Source organism: Alosa sapidissima, chromosome 12 (genome assembly GCF_018492685.1).
Source record: "Alosa sapidissima isolate fAloSap1 chromosome 12, fAloSap1.pri, whole genome shotgun sequence".
Lineage (NCBI taxonomy): Eukaryota > Metazoa > Chordata > Actinopteri > Clupeiformes > Clupeidae > Alosa > Alosa sapidissima.
Window position 1 is genome coordinate 22,715,605 of NC_055968.1, and position 20,714 is coordinate 22,736,318.

The window sequence follows — 20,714 nt, forward strand, 5'->3', positions numbered from 1 at the left end:
TTAAGTGGAATCAAGAAGGTAACACTTTTATAGTTTAAAACAATACATATATACAAAGATATTTCCATTGATAAAGATGTTTCCATTGATTATTTAAAAAGGGTATGAATAATTTTGGACAAGGCATTTTTCATTAAAAAAATCTATTTCTGATTCCATGTTTCTACCACATTGTCTTACAACCTTTTGGCAGTGCCAATTTCAGTCAGAACAAATGTATTGGTCAAGAGAAAACATTAAATCAATATTTGACAGGGGTATGAGTAATTTTGTTCCTAACTATCTGTATAGTTTTTATTATATAAACAGTTATATAAACAGCTGACATATTAAGAATACATTTAATCAATTGTACCTGATGACTAGCTCATTTCAGGTTGTTTACCATGGATTTTCTGCATGTTTTTACGCAAAAGAAAGAAGGGTACACTTAGAATAACACATTTTATATTATTCAAAAGTAAAGATCACCACAGAGCGAAGCTGACCGCAAAATGTACCATTCATTGAATCTAAATATACAATCCCTAATATTATACCAGTGTGTGCAATGATCTTTACTTTTGAAGTCTGATATATCTGCATCACCAGCACATGGGATTTGAAAACGGACAGTGTACAGGGATTTTGTCTTACTAACAATATACATTGTTGTCCAGACAATATCTGCAAGAATATGTACACAGACTATTTAAATGTTGCTGAATCACATGACATATTGTTTTGCATCACAAACACTGGAAAACGCAACAAACAGTATAAGCATTAAAATATATTTATAGTTGTATATGTAATACTGTTTCCAGAGTTGTTTTTGTCCACCCCTATTTACACTGCTTTTTTGTAATCCCTGTGAGTACTACTATTACTTCATACAATGTACTGGACAACTGAGAGCCTGCCCCACAAACATGTTTTCTAAGGAGGCCTATCACAAAGGTTCTGGATTTCAACAAGACTGTCCCTACATGTGTTATTCTCTCAGTAGATAGAGAGATAGATAGGTAGATACTTTATTGATCCCCAAGGGGAAATTCCAGAAATACCAGTAATCACAGTGTGTGGCATATCTGGAACTTTACACTTGCGTTTGTCTTCATCCAGTGTGTTAGGACTTGTAATTGGAATGTTTGCACCTGGTGCATGTTGCAGGCCAGGTGCATGTTAATGGCAGAGCCACAGCAAAAACAAAATGCTTTGTAATGGATGGGGTTGCTGTTTTGTCCAGTTCATACTGTTCTGTACATTTGATTTCTTTATCTTTGTCTGAAGGCTTCAGGCAGTGCCCGTAACTGCAGCATCTAGGTTGGTGTAATGAGTGACGTTCTCATCCTCCCAGCCTTCTTCGCGCTCGTGGAGCAGCTGATATGAGAGGTTGAAGATGCTGGTTGGGGTAAGGCCTGAGGCGGGAGAAGTGAGGGTTTGTGTGTTTGTGCAGTGGTATTGCATCTCCGCCGAGCACGACACCGATATGTCATCGTACACATACTCATTGCCGCGGAGACAAGGGATGATTTCGCTGGTCAGGGTCACATAGTCACGGCCAGCTTCCACACAACCCTCTACCACTGGACCACCGACTTCTTTCTGAGCGACCCAATTGTAGGAGCCTGTTTCAGGGCCAGAGGTGCAGACTGTGTTCCCCTGAATGGTGTCAGAACTGGTAGGGTTGTCAGACAGGATCTCCAGCACCGAGGCAGGGGTTTCATCATCACACTGCTTAATGCTGAATGTCGGTTCCTGAAAACAGGAAATCATTTTGCCTATTCGTAAATGAACAAATTCTGTTGGAGAGTTATTTCTGCAGTTACACTCAACTGGGAAGAGCAGACAGATTTTTGCTACATTAGTTACTAGCCAGTGAAAACATTGTTGAACACAGAGAAAGGAATACTGCTGGACTACCCTTTGTTGTGTTTTATATATACAATATACATGTTACAAGACACAATATATTGCAGAATGTTGTATCTTTAAAGTATGCAATGTCTTCTGTCTGTAGAATGAAATCAATAAATATCATGCAGCTAGTCAGTGTTAAACACAAGAAAATAATGCATTGTTCACCCATTGGGGCCCCTCTGCTAGAAAACTCTCCAGTATCTTGTCAAGTCTGGGGACTGGTGGCCACAGATACCGTTTGACTTTACTGTTGGAGAAAAGTACATTTATTATAATTAAAGACATATTTGACAGCTGCCTGAACCATATATTTTTTTCCACCAAGCTTATTGTATGTAATACTAAAAAATATTTTCCACATTTCAGGGTATAAAAAGTGCAGGTTCAGAGAGTTTGTGTTTCCTGTAGGAGAACATCTCTGATAGTGACACATTCTGGTTAAGGTGGTTTAGAAAAAAAAACATGCTGAAGTAACAGAAACAAACCTGAAGTACTGTGAAAGCACAGAGGCAACCACAGCCGATAGGAGAAGGATCGCAAGAGGAATACACGCAATGAACACCAAGCCTGGACAGAAAACATAATCTGTACTGCTCCCTTTTAATATGCATCCACATAACCTTACAAAGCAGCTCCACAATCATATCTCACTATATTTTTGTGCTCTGTACGAACCATAGTTGGAGGGTACTTCAACAGTTAACATGCTAGACCAGTCACTCCAGTATCCCCCGTAGAAAGAACCATAGGGCTTGGATTTGACTTGGATGAAGTATTGACTGCTTGCTTGTTCATGTAGATATGTACTGGTCCTTGAGCTGTTCCATACAAAGTGCTGTGACCACAATGAAATTGAAGTGAATTTGTTTTGCAAACCAGTAATATTGCTGATTTTATTTATTTTTTCTCCTTACCTTCCAGTCTTTCTCATCCTTGGAGCGGTAGCGTATTTGATATATCAAGTGCTTTGCAAGGATCTCAGAGGGACAATCCCATTGCAGATGAAGCCTCTGTCCTGCCTCCGCCCGGAGCCCCATCGGTGGTTCAGTCTTAACTGAGCACACAGACAAGAGGTCAAATCCATCCACACTTTGGGCCCGTATACGTATAACGTATATATGATCGTATAACGTATAACGTATAACATATATATGATCGTTGCCATGTCAGAATGAAGTTGTTCTTTCAGGTAGTGCAAATATTTTATTTATTTGTTTTTTTTTTCTATGTGTGTGTTTTATTTATGTAAAATCTCTTTCAACTGTATATTGAGATAGGGCATCTGTGAAAACACACCTTCCACAGACTCCGTTAATACAGGATAGGTATCTTCTTGATGTTATTGAGGATTTTGCTTTGACCATAGAGAACATTATGCAAGGCTATAAAATTGAACTCACTGCTGTTGTGCATTGTAAATTCCTCCGTGTAGAATGTTCGACTGAGTGGGCCAGAGCCTGCATGGAGGCTCACTTGGATGGCTCTAGACTGCTGTCCATTAAAGCTGCAGCTCAGGGTGCTTCCGTGGTTCTTAGTACAAAGTGTCCAATTTCCCCATCTACTGCTGTTAGTAAAAGACAATGTCACCATAGTCAAGAACTGACATTATAGTTGCTTGAACAATGGTCATTCTGAGAGAAGCAAGACCTGATCCTGTACCCAAGTGCACCCAATTTAATTTTTACCTTTTTTGTGAGTGCAAGCACATGTGTTTTAAATGATAGTTTGTTATAGCCAAATTCCCAGAGGGGTATTTCACAAAACCTAGATAAGTGATTAAGCTCAAATTTACATTAAACACTAATTCCACTATGCCCTGCTGCAGTAAGAAGAAAGTTGTTAGAAAACAAAAGAAAATCTTTACTTCACTGTTAGTCTATATCAAAAGTGGTTGTTCTCTTTGTGTGAATGACGCTATTTTCTGCACCACCGTTTTAACTGCTTCGTTCTCAATACCAATTTCAAGTTTTTGCCTGAAATTGCACAGCGCCTGCTTCAGAGGCCACTGTTCCCACCTTGGCCTATAATAAAATTCTTGACCTCTTTGGAAAGCTGAAACACTGTAGTTTTTTGGAAAACAATCAGAGGAACTGTGTGATGTTAAAAGAAAATGAAAAAGCTGAGTGCTCTTGTTGTGAACGTCGGTAAACTCCACTTGTGCCAGTTGCTCTTAAAGTAAAAAAAAAAAATACTTTAGTTACTTAGTTACTTTAAGTTTTTAGTCAAAAAATGTGGTAAGCCAGTATGGCCTACTTCAGGCAACTCTCGCACTGAGCCAAGGAAAATAAGTTAAAAACCCTTTTTTTTTTTTAAAGCTGGGGCATATAGTAAACGCCAACCGGTTTCAACCCACACTGGGTCTTCGTCAGGGCGTAATACGGAAGAGTCCCATTTGTCAGAGAATTTATAGAAAAGGCAATAGTCACATGATCAATTAACATCAATCTTAACTATTTCTCTAGACATGTAATTTTGCATATGTAGGCTATGTAGGTCCATTTATATTCATTTAAATTCCAAATACTGTGCTGGAGATGCAAAAAGGTTACATGAATAAATACAAAAAATAAATAACAACATATCTATCTTCTCATTGAGGCCAGGATGACTTAATTCATCAAATTTATCGATCCAGTATGTTTCTCTTTGAAGTAATTTTTTGAGGCGGTCTCCACCTCTAGGGGGCAATTGTACTTGTTCCAATCCTTCAACTCTTAACAGATTAGCATCATTATTATGAAAACTATTAAAGTGCCGTGCCATCGGATAGGCCTCATTGTTATTTTCTAATCGCATATGTATGCTCCGCTATTCTATCTATAAGACGCCTTTTTTGTTCGTTATATAAAAACAATTTCAGGGGCATATGAGACGGTACACTACAAAAGTTGTGTTACATCTAATGAAATGTTTACTTCTAAATGTTTCTTGTGTTTTAAAATCTTTAAACTCTTTATGTTGTATAATGTTCGTGTAGCAGGTAGACCTTCTCTGCCTGCTATAGAGTGTCCCAGTGACTTCCGTTTTACTTCCGCTACAAGGGACCTATCTTTCAAAAAACTATGAACGGGAGTTAATGGAGAGATAACAATTATTTTTTGGTCCAGTTTGAATTGTGCCACGAATTTCACATTTGATGTGTGTGAATTTAAAAGAAAGTACTGTTGTTCGATAGACTTCAAAAGTTATGTTGGTTTTGTGCGAATCCGCTCAGTGGACTACATCTCTCGTCTCGAACGATGTACGTCACCAACGTAATTAACGATAAGATTAGCTATTATGCTAGAAAACGGTTGCATCTTGCTGCCTGCTATGTCACTTAACAGTATCTAATGTACAGTCTATGGACGAATACAACTTACCTCATGTGTTTAATCCTCTGACTCATGGTATTTTCATCGGCAAGGAAAGCCCAATTAAGACCTGTTGCTGGTATGCTTGTACAATCTAGTGTGGCTAGATGAATGAGCTAACGTCACTAGCGCGACTGATGGGTTTGTAGTCGTTGGAATTACGATCTTTCACAATGTTGTAATTCAATAGTTACGAAACAAACTGCAAATGTCTTTACATGAAAAATTGTCTTTAAAATTGACAAACATCATATGGGTAATTCAAGGCACAAGTCAACCGGGACCAGAAAATAATTTATTTTTCGCCATAGACTGGCGTTCAAAATATTTTGAAAGATAGGTCCCATGGAGGCAAATGGAAGTGGCGTCACTGGGACACTCTATGGTGGCAAATGGAAGTGGCGTCACTGGGGCACTCTAGCTGGTAAGTCCCGCCCATCCGCTAAACCCCCAGTGGACCTCTAGATTGAAAAATCGTCAATGCAAGTGAATGTGAGAAAATAATTATTTTCTGGTCCCGTTTGAATTGTGCCATGAATGTGAACATATTATGTTGTCTGTGAATTTTTAATATAATTTTTCATGTTACGAGTTTGACAGTATATTATATGATTCTTCGGCTATCCGTTGTGGAAAAGACATAACGAGAAAGACTACATGTCGCCTGTGACGTGAGCTAGCTCTAATTGCTAACATTAGCTGAGATGCTAGTTTTTGTAACGGCAGGAATAAACACACATGGTAACAAAAATATTCGAAACATGTCTAGCTTTACTCAACACATTAACACTATGATACAGTGCGATTGTAAAGTTGTATGGTTCACTGTGTTCAAAGTCGATCTTAATAACCCTCTACATCTCGACCAACTGATGGTTGTTATGGGAAACTAGTTAGCTGTCGTCTAGCGGAAAGTTGTAGTCCACAAAGTGCTCTCACACAAAGTTTAACCGCATCAAACTTCTACCTGCTCAATTGTAGCATTCTTTACACGAAAATTTATATAAGATTTATTTATTAAAAAAATGATAACATTTTTTATTTATTAAAATTTATATAAAAATTCACAGACAACATATGTTCACATTCATGGCAAAATTCAAACGGGACCAGAAAATAATTATTTTCTCACATTCACTTGCATTAACGATTTTTCAATCTAGAGGTCCAGCGGGGATAGCGGAAAGGGCGGGACTTACCAGCTCTATAGCACCTGCCAGTGCTAATGAAGGGGCATGGGCTTAGGCAATTAATCAATCTGGCACCAGTGGAGCGCTACTTAAGAGGGGCAGCAGCCAGTAGCAATGTAGACTCCACTGGTGTAGCCCCTGTATGCGCTACTGTCAGGTATGCTGGCTCCCCATAGATAGTTGTGGTTTTCTGTAATGTATATTGTGGTGTTTTCATTGTTTAATCTTCTGTGTTCTGTTTTATTAGGCAGCACAGTCATGCTGGTGGGGTAACATGGGTCGTGCTGCTGTCTTGTCTTGGTTTTAGTTTGGTTATTTGTTATGTTTGGTTTTTGTTTTGCTTGTCTTGTCCTTTTGTTTGTAACTTTCATCTTTATTTAGTAGGGAGGTGGCTCTGAGGGGGGTCTAGTTTAAGCACATGTGTGATGTTTTTGGTGTATTTCTTGTAGCTTTACTGTGTACCTTTGCTGTGTAACAGGTGAACCTTTCTTTATGCTTGCATGGTATTGGTGTGAACTTCCATAGTTGCCACCCTCAGATCTCCACTTCCCAACCTTTTGTCTTAATAAATATTGTTTTCCTGGAATTCATGTCCCCACTGTGTAGTTACGAACCTGAAAGAGGTACAATCTCTTAAAGATTCCCTGACTCCTTAGGCTTCAGGGTGGCGTAGTCAGGCTGCTGTGATTGGCCCCTTGGCCCTTATCACCCTGTTACATTCGCACAGTGATTACATGATTGCAAGCACTTCAAAAGTACCCACTTGTCTCTTTAACCACTAATCTTTTTTCTTAGCTGGGAGGTAACTATGAGTAAGACTGTCTCTCAGGGTAGGAGCTCGCTTAAAGCAAAAAGTAGGCAAGTTCTGAAATCTCATTTAGGGAGGGATCCCTTCTGAGGATATTCCAGTTAGACCGTATGATCTGTTTTATCTGTCTGGTTTGCGTACTGTGTCTAATGACAAAACAGATAGATACTTTATTGATCCTCAAGGGGAAATTCAAGTTTGATGTTAAAACTGATGTTTTTATTCATATTGTCCAGGTAGTTGTAAAAGTATATTAAATCATTCTGGCTGCCTTTTGTAAAGAAGGAAAATGTCGTCTATAAACCTGCAATACATTCTGATGTCTTTAAAGCAGTTCTTTTCTGAATTGGAACACATACTCTAATTCCCACAGTACTAAATATAAACAGGCATATTCTGGGGCAAAAAATTCATCCATACTTGTACCTTTTGCATTGTCTATACATTTCATCTTGAAACAAAAACACATTATTGAGCACCCAGTCAATTAATTCCACAATAAAATGTGTAGGGGGTAGTTATCTTTCTCTATCTGACAGATAGCTAACTGCTCTTAATCCATCAACATGATCAATATTTGAATATAGAGATTCTACATCCATAGTAACCAAGAAGTCCCAGTCATGTCTTCCATGTTGCTTATTTTATTTAATACATCGGTATAGTGTCCTGGACATAAAATGGTAACTTTTGCACAAAGGGTTTTAAAAAATGATCTACTGGGAGGCCGTTTCTGTCAGACTTCCATTTGCTGCCACTATTGGTCTGCCTGGTGGATTGTCCTGTGGTTCTTTGTGGACTTTAGGCAGCATGTAGAAGGTAGCCAGTCTATTATGTTCACAAAGTAAAAAGCCATATTCTTTGACAGTAATCCATCCAGAGTCTCTTGCTTTAGTCAGTAGTGTATCTAGCTCTTTCTTCATCACAGGTAATGGGTTGTTAGTGAGCTTGATGTAATATTCCTGGTTCTGTAATTGCCGTTGAGTTTCCTTAATATATATCCTTAATATATTTCCTTAATATATATCCTTAATATATTTTTCGTAATGCCATACTACTACTGTTCCGCCTTTGTCAGCCCTTTTAATAATAATGTCTATTCTCTTGAAGTTCTTTTAAGGCTATAGAATATTGTTTTTTTTTTCTGCCGGGTAACAAGCATCTCTGAACTGACCACATTTCAGCCCTCTAGGTCACTTGATATGACTTAGAAACACAACTGAGCCCTAGCACCAGGTCTTGTGAAGCTGTGTTCAAAAAGAGATCAATATAGAATGAAAATATTGAGTACTTTAGACCATTATTTGCCAAGGTATGCTCATGCGTTTTGTAAAATGCGCTATGAAAACTCCCCATAGGAGTTTAGGTTATCCAAAATGCATACTGACAATAAAATGCTTGCTGCATATGAACCACTGTAGAAGCATAATCTTGGTCTCAAATTAAAGTGGCGTTGGCGTTAGTGAAACGTGTTGATCTAGAATGACTAGACAACGCTAGATCAAGCTTCACTTTATTACATCTTGGATTTATTAATTCTGTCTTTGTGAAATACCCCTCTGATATTTGTAATGAGAAACTTGCTCAATTTGTGTCCCATTCAGGGAACAAATGCTATACGGATCAAGGTCATTTACATTTTCATTTATTTACATATATCAATTATATTACAAGGGCCATTCTCCAGAGCAGCTCAGGGTGCAGTGCCTTGCTCAACGGCAAGTGTGGAAGGCGAGAATTGAACGCATGACTTTCCAGGCTACTTTTATTGTTCTTGTTTTGTTATTATGACCGCCGCGCAGCGAAGCGGCGGTCATATAGGTTTAGTCAGATTTTTTTTTTTTTTTTTTTTTTTTTTTTCTTTTTCGCATGCCCAAATTTCCGTCAATGAGTCCCGGGACACTGAAAGACCGGGGTACACGAAACTTGGTGGGCATGTAACCCCACATGGATAGCATGGAACCATCGTTTTTCGTTTTGATCTGTAGCCCCCCCGCTGGACTGGACCCCCCGAAAGGAGGGTAGGGCAGACACAGTTTTCTGTGAATATCTCGAAAACCGTAGGGTTTAGGAGGACCATTTTTTTTTTGTATGTTGATCTCAAGGGGCCATGTCAACCCATTCCATAACCACTCATTTCATGTATAGCGCCACCTAGTTAAACACAAAAAAGTAAAAATGAGGTGTTGTAATTGAAGGTATCTGTGACCTAACATAGTCAAAACTGCACGAAATTGGAAGTGTAGGATCATTATGACACCCTCTGTATGCACGCCAAGTTTCGTGGAATTCCGTTCATGGGGGGCCACACAATAAATTAATTTATGTTACTATACACCAACTGGCCTGTAGGTGGCCGGAGACAGTTTTCTGTGAATATCTCGAGAACCGTAGGGCCTAGGAGGTCCACCTTTTTTATGTATGTTGGTCTTAAGGGGGCATGTCAACCCATCCCATTACCACTTATTTCATGTATAGCGCCACCTAGTTAAAAATTAAAAAGCAAAAAATTTGGTGTTTTCATCTCAATATCTCTGGCTGACAAGGTCAAAACTGCACGAAATTAAAAGTGTAGGATCATTATGACACCCTCTGAATGCATGCCAAGTTTTGTGTACTTTCGTTCATGGGGGGCCTTACAATAAAATAATTTATGTGTACATTTAGTGACGTACACCAACAAGGATTCCCGGGACACTGAAAGACCGGGGTAAACAAAACTTGGTGGGCATGTACCCCCACATGGATAGCATGGAACCGTCATTTTTCGTTTTCATCTGCAGCCCCCCTGCTGGACTGGACCCCCCGAAAGGAGGGTAGGGCAGACACAGTTCTCTGTGAATCTTTTATGGTATGTTGGTCTCAAGGGTCCACATCAACCTGGCTCATAATCACTCATTTGTGATTTGCCCCCCCGGTAAAAAATGGAAATCAGTAGGATTAAAAGAAAGCCAAAATAAATATTCATCATCATCATCATGGCTGCATTTTCAGTATTGGCGAGAAGTAGTCGTTTGTCCACTAGATGGCGCATCGTTGCAGTGAGACGTAATTTTGTTGGAAGTTAAAAGTGGGTTGGAAAAAACAATGGACTCTTCATACAAGGACTGTAATTTACCGCAGTGAACATCTAATAAGGATAGGACGATGTTCACATGAAGTGTAATTCCCATTTCTTCTTGAAGCCGAAATAAATCTGAGGATGTTTATCGGACATGCTTGGTTTTTACTGCAGGTACGTTAATCTTGTAATATCAATAAGGACCTAGGTAATGTTACCGTTAGCGTTGGTTGAGTGATGGAGGCATTTGATTTATTGCATTTGTAGAAAACTATACATGCGGTTATACCAAGCAAATGTATAGCAGCACTGTTTGTATCTTTCGACTGTCATTTATTGCACGTGCTACAAAATCATTCTGTGCAATGGAAGATTTACCAACGTTACACCGGTCTGATACAGTTTTGCCTATACATGTGTGAGACTGAGACGCCTGTTTATTTTGTTTTAAGTGCGTGCAGGGTGTGAGAGGGGAATCGATGTGCTTTGATTACAGCTTGGTAGTTGTAGTCTGTGAAATTAAAAAGCACGTGTGTGTGAAGTATCCAAACAATGACACCTTCATTTCATTATGGCTGCTTTAGCAAAACACCTTAAGCTACTGTGTAGTGGGTCCCATTTAGAAGTGGCTACTTCATTCGCGCTTTCCTTGACTCATGGAGCTGCGTGAATGTTATTACAACTTTTCGCCACGATATGACAGTTTAAGTCCGTTTGATACTGTAAGGCGTAAGCCATTGGTTTCCAAAGGAGATTTTATTTGTGTCGCCAGCATAGCCTATTGACAATTTATGTTGTAAATAGGCCTACCTTATAATCCTACCTGTAGCTTAGGGAAGCTTTCTATTAGGATCTAGTTTGTTAGTTACCGTTTTGTCATAACTCCCTGATGCATTTTTGCATTTAGAATAGCCAGAGCGTGTATATCTCAATCGGAAAATTAAACAATATCGGGTGCCTATGGACTAGGCTGGGTGAACCCAGCCTGATCTGCCCGCTATTTATTTTTTGATTTCTTAAAAGATTGAGCTTGGTCTGATGAAAGCCAGACTAGCCATGGACCTCAGTTAAACAATGCAAGGGAACATGAATCAGCCTATATTTGCACTAACAATAACGGACAAAAGCTCTTCAACTTTGGCCCGTTAAAATGTGTATGAACAGTCTAGCGACGCATTTCATCAAGGCCCATTTGGACATGTCAGTTATTTGCACCACTGGTTAGATGTAAAACAGCATTTCGTTTCAGACTAGGCTACTGTTACTTAATTTGTGCATTAACAATAACGTTTCAGACTACTGTTACTTAATTTGTGCATTGACAATAAAGTATTACATGAACTAAAGATGACTAAAATCTTATGTAGAAGAAGAAACATTCACAAAAAATCCATCCATCCAAAAATGACCTTTGTTTTTGATAGCTGTTGAAAACGGCATGGAGCTGACAGAGATGTTTTTGTTTAAAAATACATAAAAAATAAATAAATAAATAAATAAATAACATTATGCTGATACCTTTTGCTTTTCCCAAATACAATGTAGCCTACAGGTGTAAGTGACCTTTCATCAATCCAGTTGCAATGGATGAACTGTGATGAACTGCCCTACTTGAGATTGTTTAGAGATTTTAAAGGTTTTATAACAATTCTACATCTTCTTTGGCTATTCTACAATCTATTCACCTTTTCAGCACCGGTAGGGTACTTTCTGTGCAGCCGCACACACACACTCAGGCATGCCAAACAAGCATACACAAAAGTTTCAAGAGTGGGGGATGGAGTAAAATATGGAGACAAATTGAAGTGTGATTTATTTTCGCGGAACGGATGTACAGGACTGAGCGGCGGTCATATTTTGTACCGCTATGCGGTACATCTAGTTTTGATTATTGTTGTTGTTGTATGTTTTGTAAACTCATTGCTCTGATGGTAGAAGCAACTGTGAAATCTGACCTATTTTTTTCTCTGTAGAAGATGGTGACCACCTCGTTGCTGGCACTGCCATTGATCTGGGCTTGCTTGGTCCACTGACACTGGATGCTGTTCAGGTCAGAGGTGTAACACAGGAACCCCGTATCCTCTGCAAAAGATCAGTTGATGACATGTACATACCTGGCTCTTGTCAATACTCAATAGCTATTTCAGGTCTACAAGTAAATTTCAGTAATCTGCACTATCCCAGTGAACACAACCTAATGCAGTATTTTATTTTGGCAATTTTTTTTTGTATGTTGGTCTCTGCATGTCAACCCATCTCATATTCACTCATTTGAGGTATAGCACCACCTAGTTTAAAATGAAAAGGCAAAAACAAATTTTGAAGTATAAGATTATTATGACACCCTCTGAATGCATGCTAAGTTTCGCACACACACACACACAGGCACGCACATACATACATAAACACACACGCACTCATGCACACACACACACACACACACACACACACACACACACACACACAAGCACATACAAAAATGAACACACACTATGCACACACTCCTTTACATGCGCAAAAGTAGGGGATGGAGTAGGAGATGGAGACAAATTGACAAGCGTGATTTATTTTTGTGGAGAGAATGTGCAGGACTAGACCGCAGTCATATTTTGTACTGCTCTGCAACAGACAGGCCTTTATAGATTTAAATCAGCAGACAGTAGGCACATTTTGTGATATCTCAGCTTCCTGTAAGAAAATTTTGCAATATTTCTCAGTGTATTTACAGTAATATACACTGGATTGCATAGTATTTTGAGTGTTTTTTCAAAGACATGAAAAAAAAACAACAACTATACAGTGTCTTCCATTTTTGTGACAATTGTACAATAAACTTGAGAAGTGAAGTGGATTAGATTTGTATCCCTAGGAAGTAGGAACACATTGTCTTGCCTCTCGCTGCACATTCAAGTGTAGGCCTACCTGCTTTTTGAGGGACCATGGCCATGACGGGTTCGGTCCAATCACTCCAGTATCCTTTCTTTCTGGACTTGACTCTCATCTGAACACAGTACACTTCTCCAGAGACCAAGGATGTCAGCACAGCATTATCATGGTCTATCTGAAAGACATGCAATTTCTCTTACAGCAATAGGGGAGTTGTGTAGTTTAGTGAGACTTGAGTTTTGACATTTAAATTTGATATGGCAATATCACTACCGCATAAACAATATACTGTACAGTCATTGTATTCTGCTGTTGTCACAAAATGTGTTTACTGCATAGCTTCTTCATGTAGTAAGCATAAAGTTTAAACAGACATGCTTATAACCATAAACAGAATGCAAGATAGTGTGAGTATCTGAGTCCCATACCACTTTTCTCCTCTCAGGCTCTGTCTGGGAGAAGTATCGGACCTCATACTGCTTATGCTTATTTGCCTTCCACCTCACCAGCAGTTGCTCAGCTTTCCCAGTTTTCTCAACCGAGATGTTGTTCGGAGGGTATGGTAATTCTGTACGAGAGAGAGAGAAAGATATGGTCTTGACCAGTATGGTGCTGGGTAGATTGCACAACTCGTCCTCTCAGGTCCCAGGTGAAAAACCTGCTAGTAAAACCTACAGTTAGAACTAAACATGGTGAAGCAGCTTTTAGCTGCTATGCGGCTCAGCTGTGGAACCAACTTTCGGATGACATTAAAAAGGCCCCAACTGTAGCCAGTTTTAAATCTAGACTTAAGACCAAACTGTTCTCAGACGCTTTCTGCTAACTGTGCCGAGTTACAAATTCTGAATCTGCCTCGATAATTATTATGACCGCCGCGCAGCGAAGCGGCGGTCATATAGGTTTAGTCAGATTTTTTTTTTTTATTTTTTTTTTTTTTTTTTTTCGCATGCCCAAATTTCCGTCAATGATTCCCGGGACACTGAAAGACCGGGGTACACGAAACTTGGTGGGCATGTAACCCCACATGGATAGCATGGAACCATCGTTTTTCGTTTTGATCTGTAGCCCCCCCGCTGGACTGGACCCCCCGAAAGGAGGGTAGGGCAGACACAGTTTTCTGTGAATATCTCGAAAACCGTAGGGTTTAGGAGGACCTTTTTTTTTTTGTATGTTGATCTCAAGGGGCCATGTCAACCCATTCCATAACCACTCATTTCATGTATAGCGCCACCTAGTTAAACACAAAAAAGTAAAAATGAGGTGTTGTAATTGAAGGTATCTGTGACCTAACATAGTCAAAACTGCACGAAATTGGAAGTGTAGGATCATTATGAGACCCTCTGTATGCACGCCAAGTTTTGTGGAATTCCGTTCATGGGGGGCCACACAATAAATTAATTTATGTTACTATACACCAACTGGCCTGTAGGTGGCCGGAGACAGTTTTCTGTGAATATCTCGAGAACCGTAGGGCCTAGGAGGTCCACCTTTTTTATGTATGTTGGTCTTAAGGGGGCATGTTAACCCATCCCATTACCACTTATTTCATGTATAGCGCCACCTAGTTAAAAATTAAAAAGCAAAAAATTTGGTGTTTTCATCACAATATTTCTGGCTGACAAGGTCAAAACTGCACAAAATTAAAAGTGTAGGATCATTATGACACCCTCCGAATGCATGCCAAGTTTTGTGTACTTTCGTTCATGGGGGGCCTTACAATAAAATAATTTATGTGTACATTTAGTGACGTACACCAACAAGGATTCCCGGGACACTGAAAGACCGGGGTACACAAAACTTGGTGGGCATGTACCCCCACATGGATAGCATGGAACCGTCATTTTTCGTTTTGATCTGTAGCCCCCCCGCTGGACTGGACCCCCCGAAAGGAGGGTAGGGCAGACACAGTTCTCTGTGAATATCTTGAGAACTGTAGGGCCTAGGATGACCAATTTTTTCCGTATGTTTGCCTCCAGGGGTCATGTTAACCCATTCCATGTGCACACATGTGCATAAACAGATACACACGCATACACATACATTTACAGTAATCATACGTATGACACATACTCACACAGTAGACATATGTACGCATGCATGCACATGCACAAACACACATACGCAGGCAAACACACAAGCACGCACATACACACACACACACACACACACACCCACACACATAAACATAAACTTGTACATGCACACACACATGCACACAATTCAAGAATTTTTCCCGTCATCTACTTCCTGAATTTTTGGTCATTGATACCCGGGACACCGAACCACCGGGGTACATGAAATTTGGTGGGTATGTAGCCCCACTAGACTTTTACGCAAAAATTTCATTTCGTCCCCATCCCCCCGGTAAAAAATGAAAATGCAATATTATTCTGCTTTAATCGCCCCTATCTTCAGTTAAGATGTTCAGAACTGCACCAAATTTTATGTGTATGATTGACCTGGCATTCTCTGGGGGTATGCCAAGTTTCGTAGAATTTCATCCATGGGGGGGTCTAAAAAAATTAGGTTATGTGTACATTTAGTGACTGTACACTCATTGGCCTGTAAATGGCGGTGCACACATGTACACATGCACACACACAGGCACCCACATACTATCGGTATTAGAACGGCCGATACATAATTACAAATTCAGTAGGATTAAAAGAAAGCCAAAATAAATATTCATCATCATCATCATGGCTGCATTTTCAGTATTGGCGATAAGTAGTCGTTTGTCCACTAGATGGCGCATCGTTGCAGTGAGACGTAATTTTGTTGGAAGTTAAAAAAAGTGGGTTGGAAGAACAATGGACGCTTCCTACAAGGACCGTAATTTACCGAAGCGAACATCTAATAAGGATAGGACGATGTTCACATGAAGTGTAATTCCCATTTCTTCTTGAAGCCGAAATAAATCTGAGGATGTTTATCGGACATGCTTGGTTTTTACTGCAGGTACGTTAATCTTGTAATATCAATAAGGACCTAGGTAATGTTACCGTTAGCGTTGGTTGAGTGATGGAGGCCCATTTGATTGATTGCATTTGTAGAAAACTATAAATGCGGTTATACCAAGCAAATTGATAGTAGCACTGTTTGTATCTTTCGACTGTCATTTATTGCATGTGCTACAAAATCATTCTGTGCAATGGAAGATTTACCAACGTTACACCGGTCTGATACAGTTTTGCCTATACATGCGTGAGACTGAGACGCCTGTTTATTTTGTTTTAAGTGCGTGCAGGGTGTGAGAGGGGAATCGATGTGCTTTGATTCCAGCTTGGCAGTTGTCGTCTGTGAAATTAAAAAGCACGTGTGTGTGAAGTATCCAAACAATGACACCTTCATTTCATTATGGCTGCTTTAGCAACACACCTTAAGCTACTGTGTAGTGGGTCCCATTTAGAAGTGGCTACTTCATTCGCGCTTTCCTTGACTAATGGAGCTGCGTGAATGTTATTACAACATTCGCCACGATATGGCAGTTTAAGTCCGCTTGATACTGTAAGGCGTAAGCCATTGGTTTCCAAAGGAGATTTTATTTGTGTCGCCAGCATAGCCTATTGACAATTTATGTTGTCAATAGGCCTACCTTATAATCCTACCTGTAGCTTAGGGAAGCTAACAGCTTTCTATTAGGATCTAGTTTGTTAGTTACCGTTTTGTCATAACTCCCTGATGCATTTTTGCATTTAGAATAGCCAGAGCGTGTATATCTCAATCGGAAAATTAAACAATATCGGCTGCCTATGGACTAGGCTGGGTGAACCCAGCCTGATCTGCCCGCTATTTATTTTTTGATTTCTTAAAAGATTGAGCTTGGTCTGATGAAAGCCAGACTAGCCATGGACCTCAGTTACACAATGCAAGGGAACATGAATCAGCCTATATTTGCACGAACAATAACGGACAATAGCTCTTCAACTTTGGCCCGTTAAAATGTGTATGAACAGTCTAGCGACGCATTTCATCAAGGCCCATTTGGACATGTCAGTTATTTGCACCACTGGTTAGATGTAAAACAGCATTTCGTTTCAGACGACTGTTACTTAATTTGTGCATTAACAATAACGTTTCAGACTACTGTTACTTAATTTGTGCATTGACAATAAAGTATTACATGAACTAAAGATGACTAAAATCTTATGTAGAAGAAGAAACATCCATCCATCCAAAAATGACCTTTGTTTTTGATAGCTGTTGAAAACGGCATGGAACTGACAGAGATGTTTTTGTTTATAAATACATAATAAATAAAATAAATAAATAAATAAATAAATAAATAAATAACATTATGCTGATACCTTTTGCTTTTCCCAAATACAATGTAGCCTACAGGTGTAAGTGACCTTTCATCAATCCAGTTGCAATGGATGAACTGTGATGAACTGCCCTACTTGTGATTGCTTAGAGATTTTAAAGGTTTTATAACAATGCTACATCTTCTTTGGCTATTCTACAATCTATTCACCTTTTCAGCACCAGTAGGCTACTTTCTGTGCAGCCGCACACACACACTCAGGCATGCCAAACAAGCATACACAAAAGTTTCAAGAGTGGGGGATGGAGTAAAATATGGAGACAAATTGAAGTGTGATTTATTTTCGCGGAACGGATGTCCAGGACTGAGCGGCGGTCATATTTTGTACCGCTATGCGGTACATCTAGTTCTACTTTGTCTTTTATTACTTTTTTTACTACTTTTGCCTTTGTTTTTGCTTACTAATTATTCTTTATTTTTAAATGATTTTACCTTGTGTTTTATGTTTTCTTTTTATTATGATCTTTACCTTTTAACTATTCTTTGACTGTATTTCCCTTCTATGCTTTTATTTGTTATTATCGTTTGGTTTTGTTTATGTAAAGCACATTGAATGACCTCTGTGTATGAAATGTGCTATATAAATAAACTTGACTTGACTTGACTTGACAACAATTTCATTTTTAACAATTGTGAGGTGTTCATATTTTTGTTACTCGCAATGTTCCCAAGTCTGGTGGACCCACCACATTATTAGGCTTTTAAATCAATACAGCCATTACAATTTATGTAAACATACTTATTGATGTTCACTTAGCTTAATTACCAATGATAAAGACATCATTTATGGTTCATATTTGCCATTTACCCCTGTGAGATCAGATTTATGATTGTATGAATTGAGTTATTTTTTGTGTGAGAAAATGAGGGAATTAAATTATAAACATGGTCATTATTGATGCTTATTTCTTAGAACTTAATCAGAAAAGGTGGAAGTGCTTGAAATGTAACATTTTTGTAACTTTGTCTGGGAATAGCAGGTGCAGATAGACAACATTCCCGCACACAGACACAGACACACACACACACACACACACACACACACACACAGACACACACCAGGCCAAGTTAGGAGAAGGGCACAGTTAAGGCACATATCTTATGACTGCTTGCTTCTTTCAAAAATAATAAATAGCATAATGTTTCTTTTAGCAAACATTGAAAACTGATCCCACAGACCCAAACACCTTACAAGGGTGTAAAAAATAAATAAATGAAAAAGCACTTTTAGTTGCCTTAAAAATGTGTTAGATAAATAAACTTCACTTCGTTCTCTGCTCACCTGTTTCATCTATACTTATCTCCCGCTGGAAGACTGTCATGTTGGTGAGCGCATCCACCACCTTAATGGTGATGGGGATGTAGAGTAAGACATGGGAGCGTGGGAAGAAGCAGATGTGTAGGACGGTGCCGCTTGCCGTTGTCCACTGAGTTAGATTGCACTGTGACTTAGTCTCTGAGACACTGAGAAGGAACAGCACGCGTGAGTGTTTACATATGCAGAGTGCTCTTCTTTTGATTTAACATTACTTTGATTCAAACAGATATGGGCAATACAGCTCACAAGTACAGTGATGCACTGTGATAAATGCATTCATCTGGCCACTCACCCTCTTTTCTCCCTCTTTATCTCTCTCTCTCTCTTTTAGAACAAAATGGTGTAAAACATCATTTTACCTCTCAGTGTAATAATGACACCACTATTTATTGACATTCACAATTATATGAATACTTACTCATCTATAGCATAGGAAAAATTATAAGAGTGTCCATCTCTGGCCTCCCAAAAGCATGTGAAGTCATAGTCAGTTCTCGTAAAACACTTTGGGTCATTTTCCAAAGCCAAAAGTTGGAGTTCTGTTTAAAAACAGATCATCATGATAATTATCTTTTGATTGAACAGCATCATCATTACTTGACAACAGTTGACATCCGTTTACAAGCTTCACTAAGAATAAGACATATTATATTATATGACTAATGATTTCAGATAAGAGCAACAGATTTAAACCATTTGCTACTCTATGTAATGCATTCTTGAATTCATCAATCTAGAGGCTAACCATTCGTGTCAAAGTGCTGGAAGGTAGCAATACTTCAGTGATTTGTTGAAAAGAGAAAGGCCATTCTCAGGTTAAGTTCATGAAGTTCACTATGGTGTGAGAAGGGAACTTAAAATGCACAGTCATTTGTGTGCATACGCCTAAGCAGAATATCAGCAGCAATACTAAACTGCATATTAGATATACTCTAGATATATTGCAAGCCTTATGTATATCTTATGTATATATTATATACATAAGGCTTGCAATAAACCAACTTAAGACTTAAGATGCAGCTGAGGAGTATGTCATGAATTTAACCTATGAACCATTATAAGGGACAAAGTATATAAAAACAAATGAGTTGTTAATGTGCCAATTACAGATTTCTTACCTTTCTCCGATACCTGGACAGATGGCCCAATGTCTTGGGCCAAAATCCAAGAAGTTTGCAGCCAGACAAAAAACATCCAGAACAACATGGTGGTGGGCACCAGACTGTTATTATCAGGTGCTCAGTGACCCATGTTTCATCAACAACTGCATGTGTGTGTACGTGTCTGTGCGTGTGCATGTGTGTGAGAGAGAGAGAACTGAAGGTGTGATAAACAGAGTTGGTGTTTGTGTCTGTGCCTGTGTTGGTTGGGGGGTAGGCAGCCCTATCAGGCAAGGCTCAGACAAGCAGGAAGTGTGTTCAGAGAGGATTGAGGCAAGTACCCAGGCAGGGCCTCAGAAAACACACTCACACGCACACACATACACACACACAAACACACACACACACACACCCCGCACACACCAACTCTTTCCTCTCTATCCTGTGTATAATCAGAAAAATAAAAACTGTTTTTCTTGATACACTGGAAAAAACCAAGATAGTGGCCCACTTTACCACCGCACTCGAGAGCTTGCAGCTAATCTGATGGGGGCTGTCTGATACACATCAAAGAGTAGAGGAGCAAGCAGCATCAGTTAAGCTGTGTGATGTAAATGCAGTTGCCAATGCATAAGTTTATGAAATATGTCTGATGTGCAAGCCTACTCCACTATGATGACAGAAAGAGTGAAACATCAGTCCCATACTGGTTTAAGCATGACTCCTTGCTTCTTCTACATATTGTTTGTTCACAAATGTGCAGCCACAGAGA

The 20,714-nt window shown here is 39.2% G+C and overlaps 1 protein-coding gene across 3 annotated transcripts; it reads right to left on the reverse strand.

The window, feature by feature from the left end:
• Nucleotides 1-258: 258 nt before the first annotated feature.
• On the reverse strand, nucleotides 259-20,180 carry mpl (MPL proto-oncogene, thrombopoietin receptor). 3 transcript variants are annotated; one of them, XM_042057702.1, is made up of 12 exons: nucleotides 19,961-20,180; nucleotides 19,261-19,381; nucleotides 18,807-18,988; nucleotides 13,629-13,768; nucleotides 13,237-13,375; nucleotides 12,270-12,396; nucleotides 3,303-3,463; nucleotides 2,817-2,956; nucleotides 2,578-2,737; nucleotides 2,388-2,469; nucleotides 2,068-2,149; nucleotides 259-1,740 (listed from the first exon to the last, which is right to left on the reverse strand). In XM_042057702.1, exons 1-12 carry the CDS (start codon nucleotides 20,046-20,048, stop codon nucleotides 1,276-1,278), a joined length of 1,887 nt encoding a protein of 628 aa, XP_041913636.1. In that variant the 5' UTR covers nucleotides 20,049-20,180; the 3' UTR covers nucleotides 259-1,275. The 3 variants fall into 3 exon arrangements, with proteins under 3 accessions (XP_041913636.1, XP_041913635.1, XP_041913637.1); XM_042057701.1 differs by having other exon boundaries at nucleotides 3,303-3,466; XM_042057703.1 differs by lacking the exons at nucleotides 18,807-18,988; nucleotides 19,261-19,381; nucleotides 19,961-20,180 and adding an exon at nucleotides 18,137-18,588 and having other exon boundaries at nucleotides 3,303-3,466; nucleotides 13,629-13,829.
• Nucleotides 20,181-20,714: the final 534 nt, after the last annotated feature.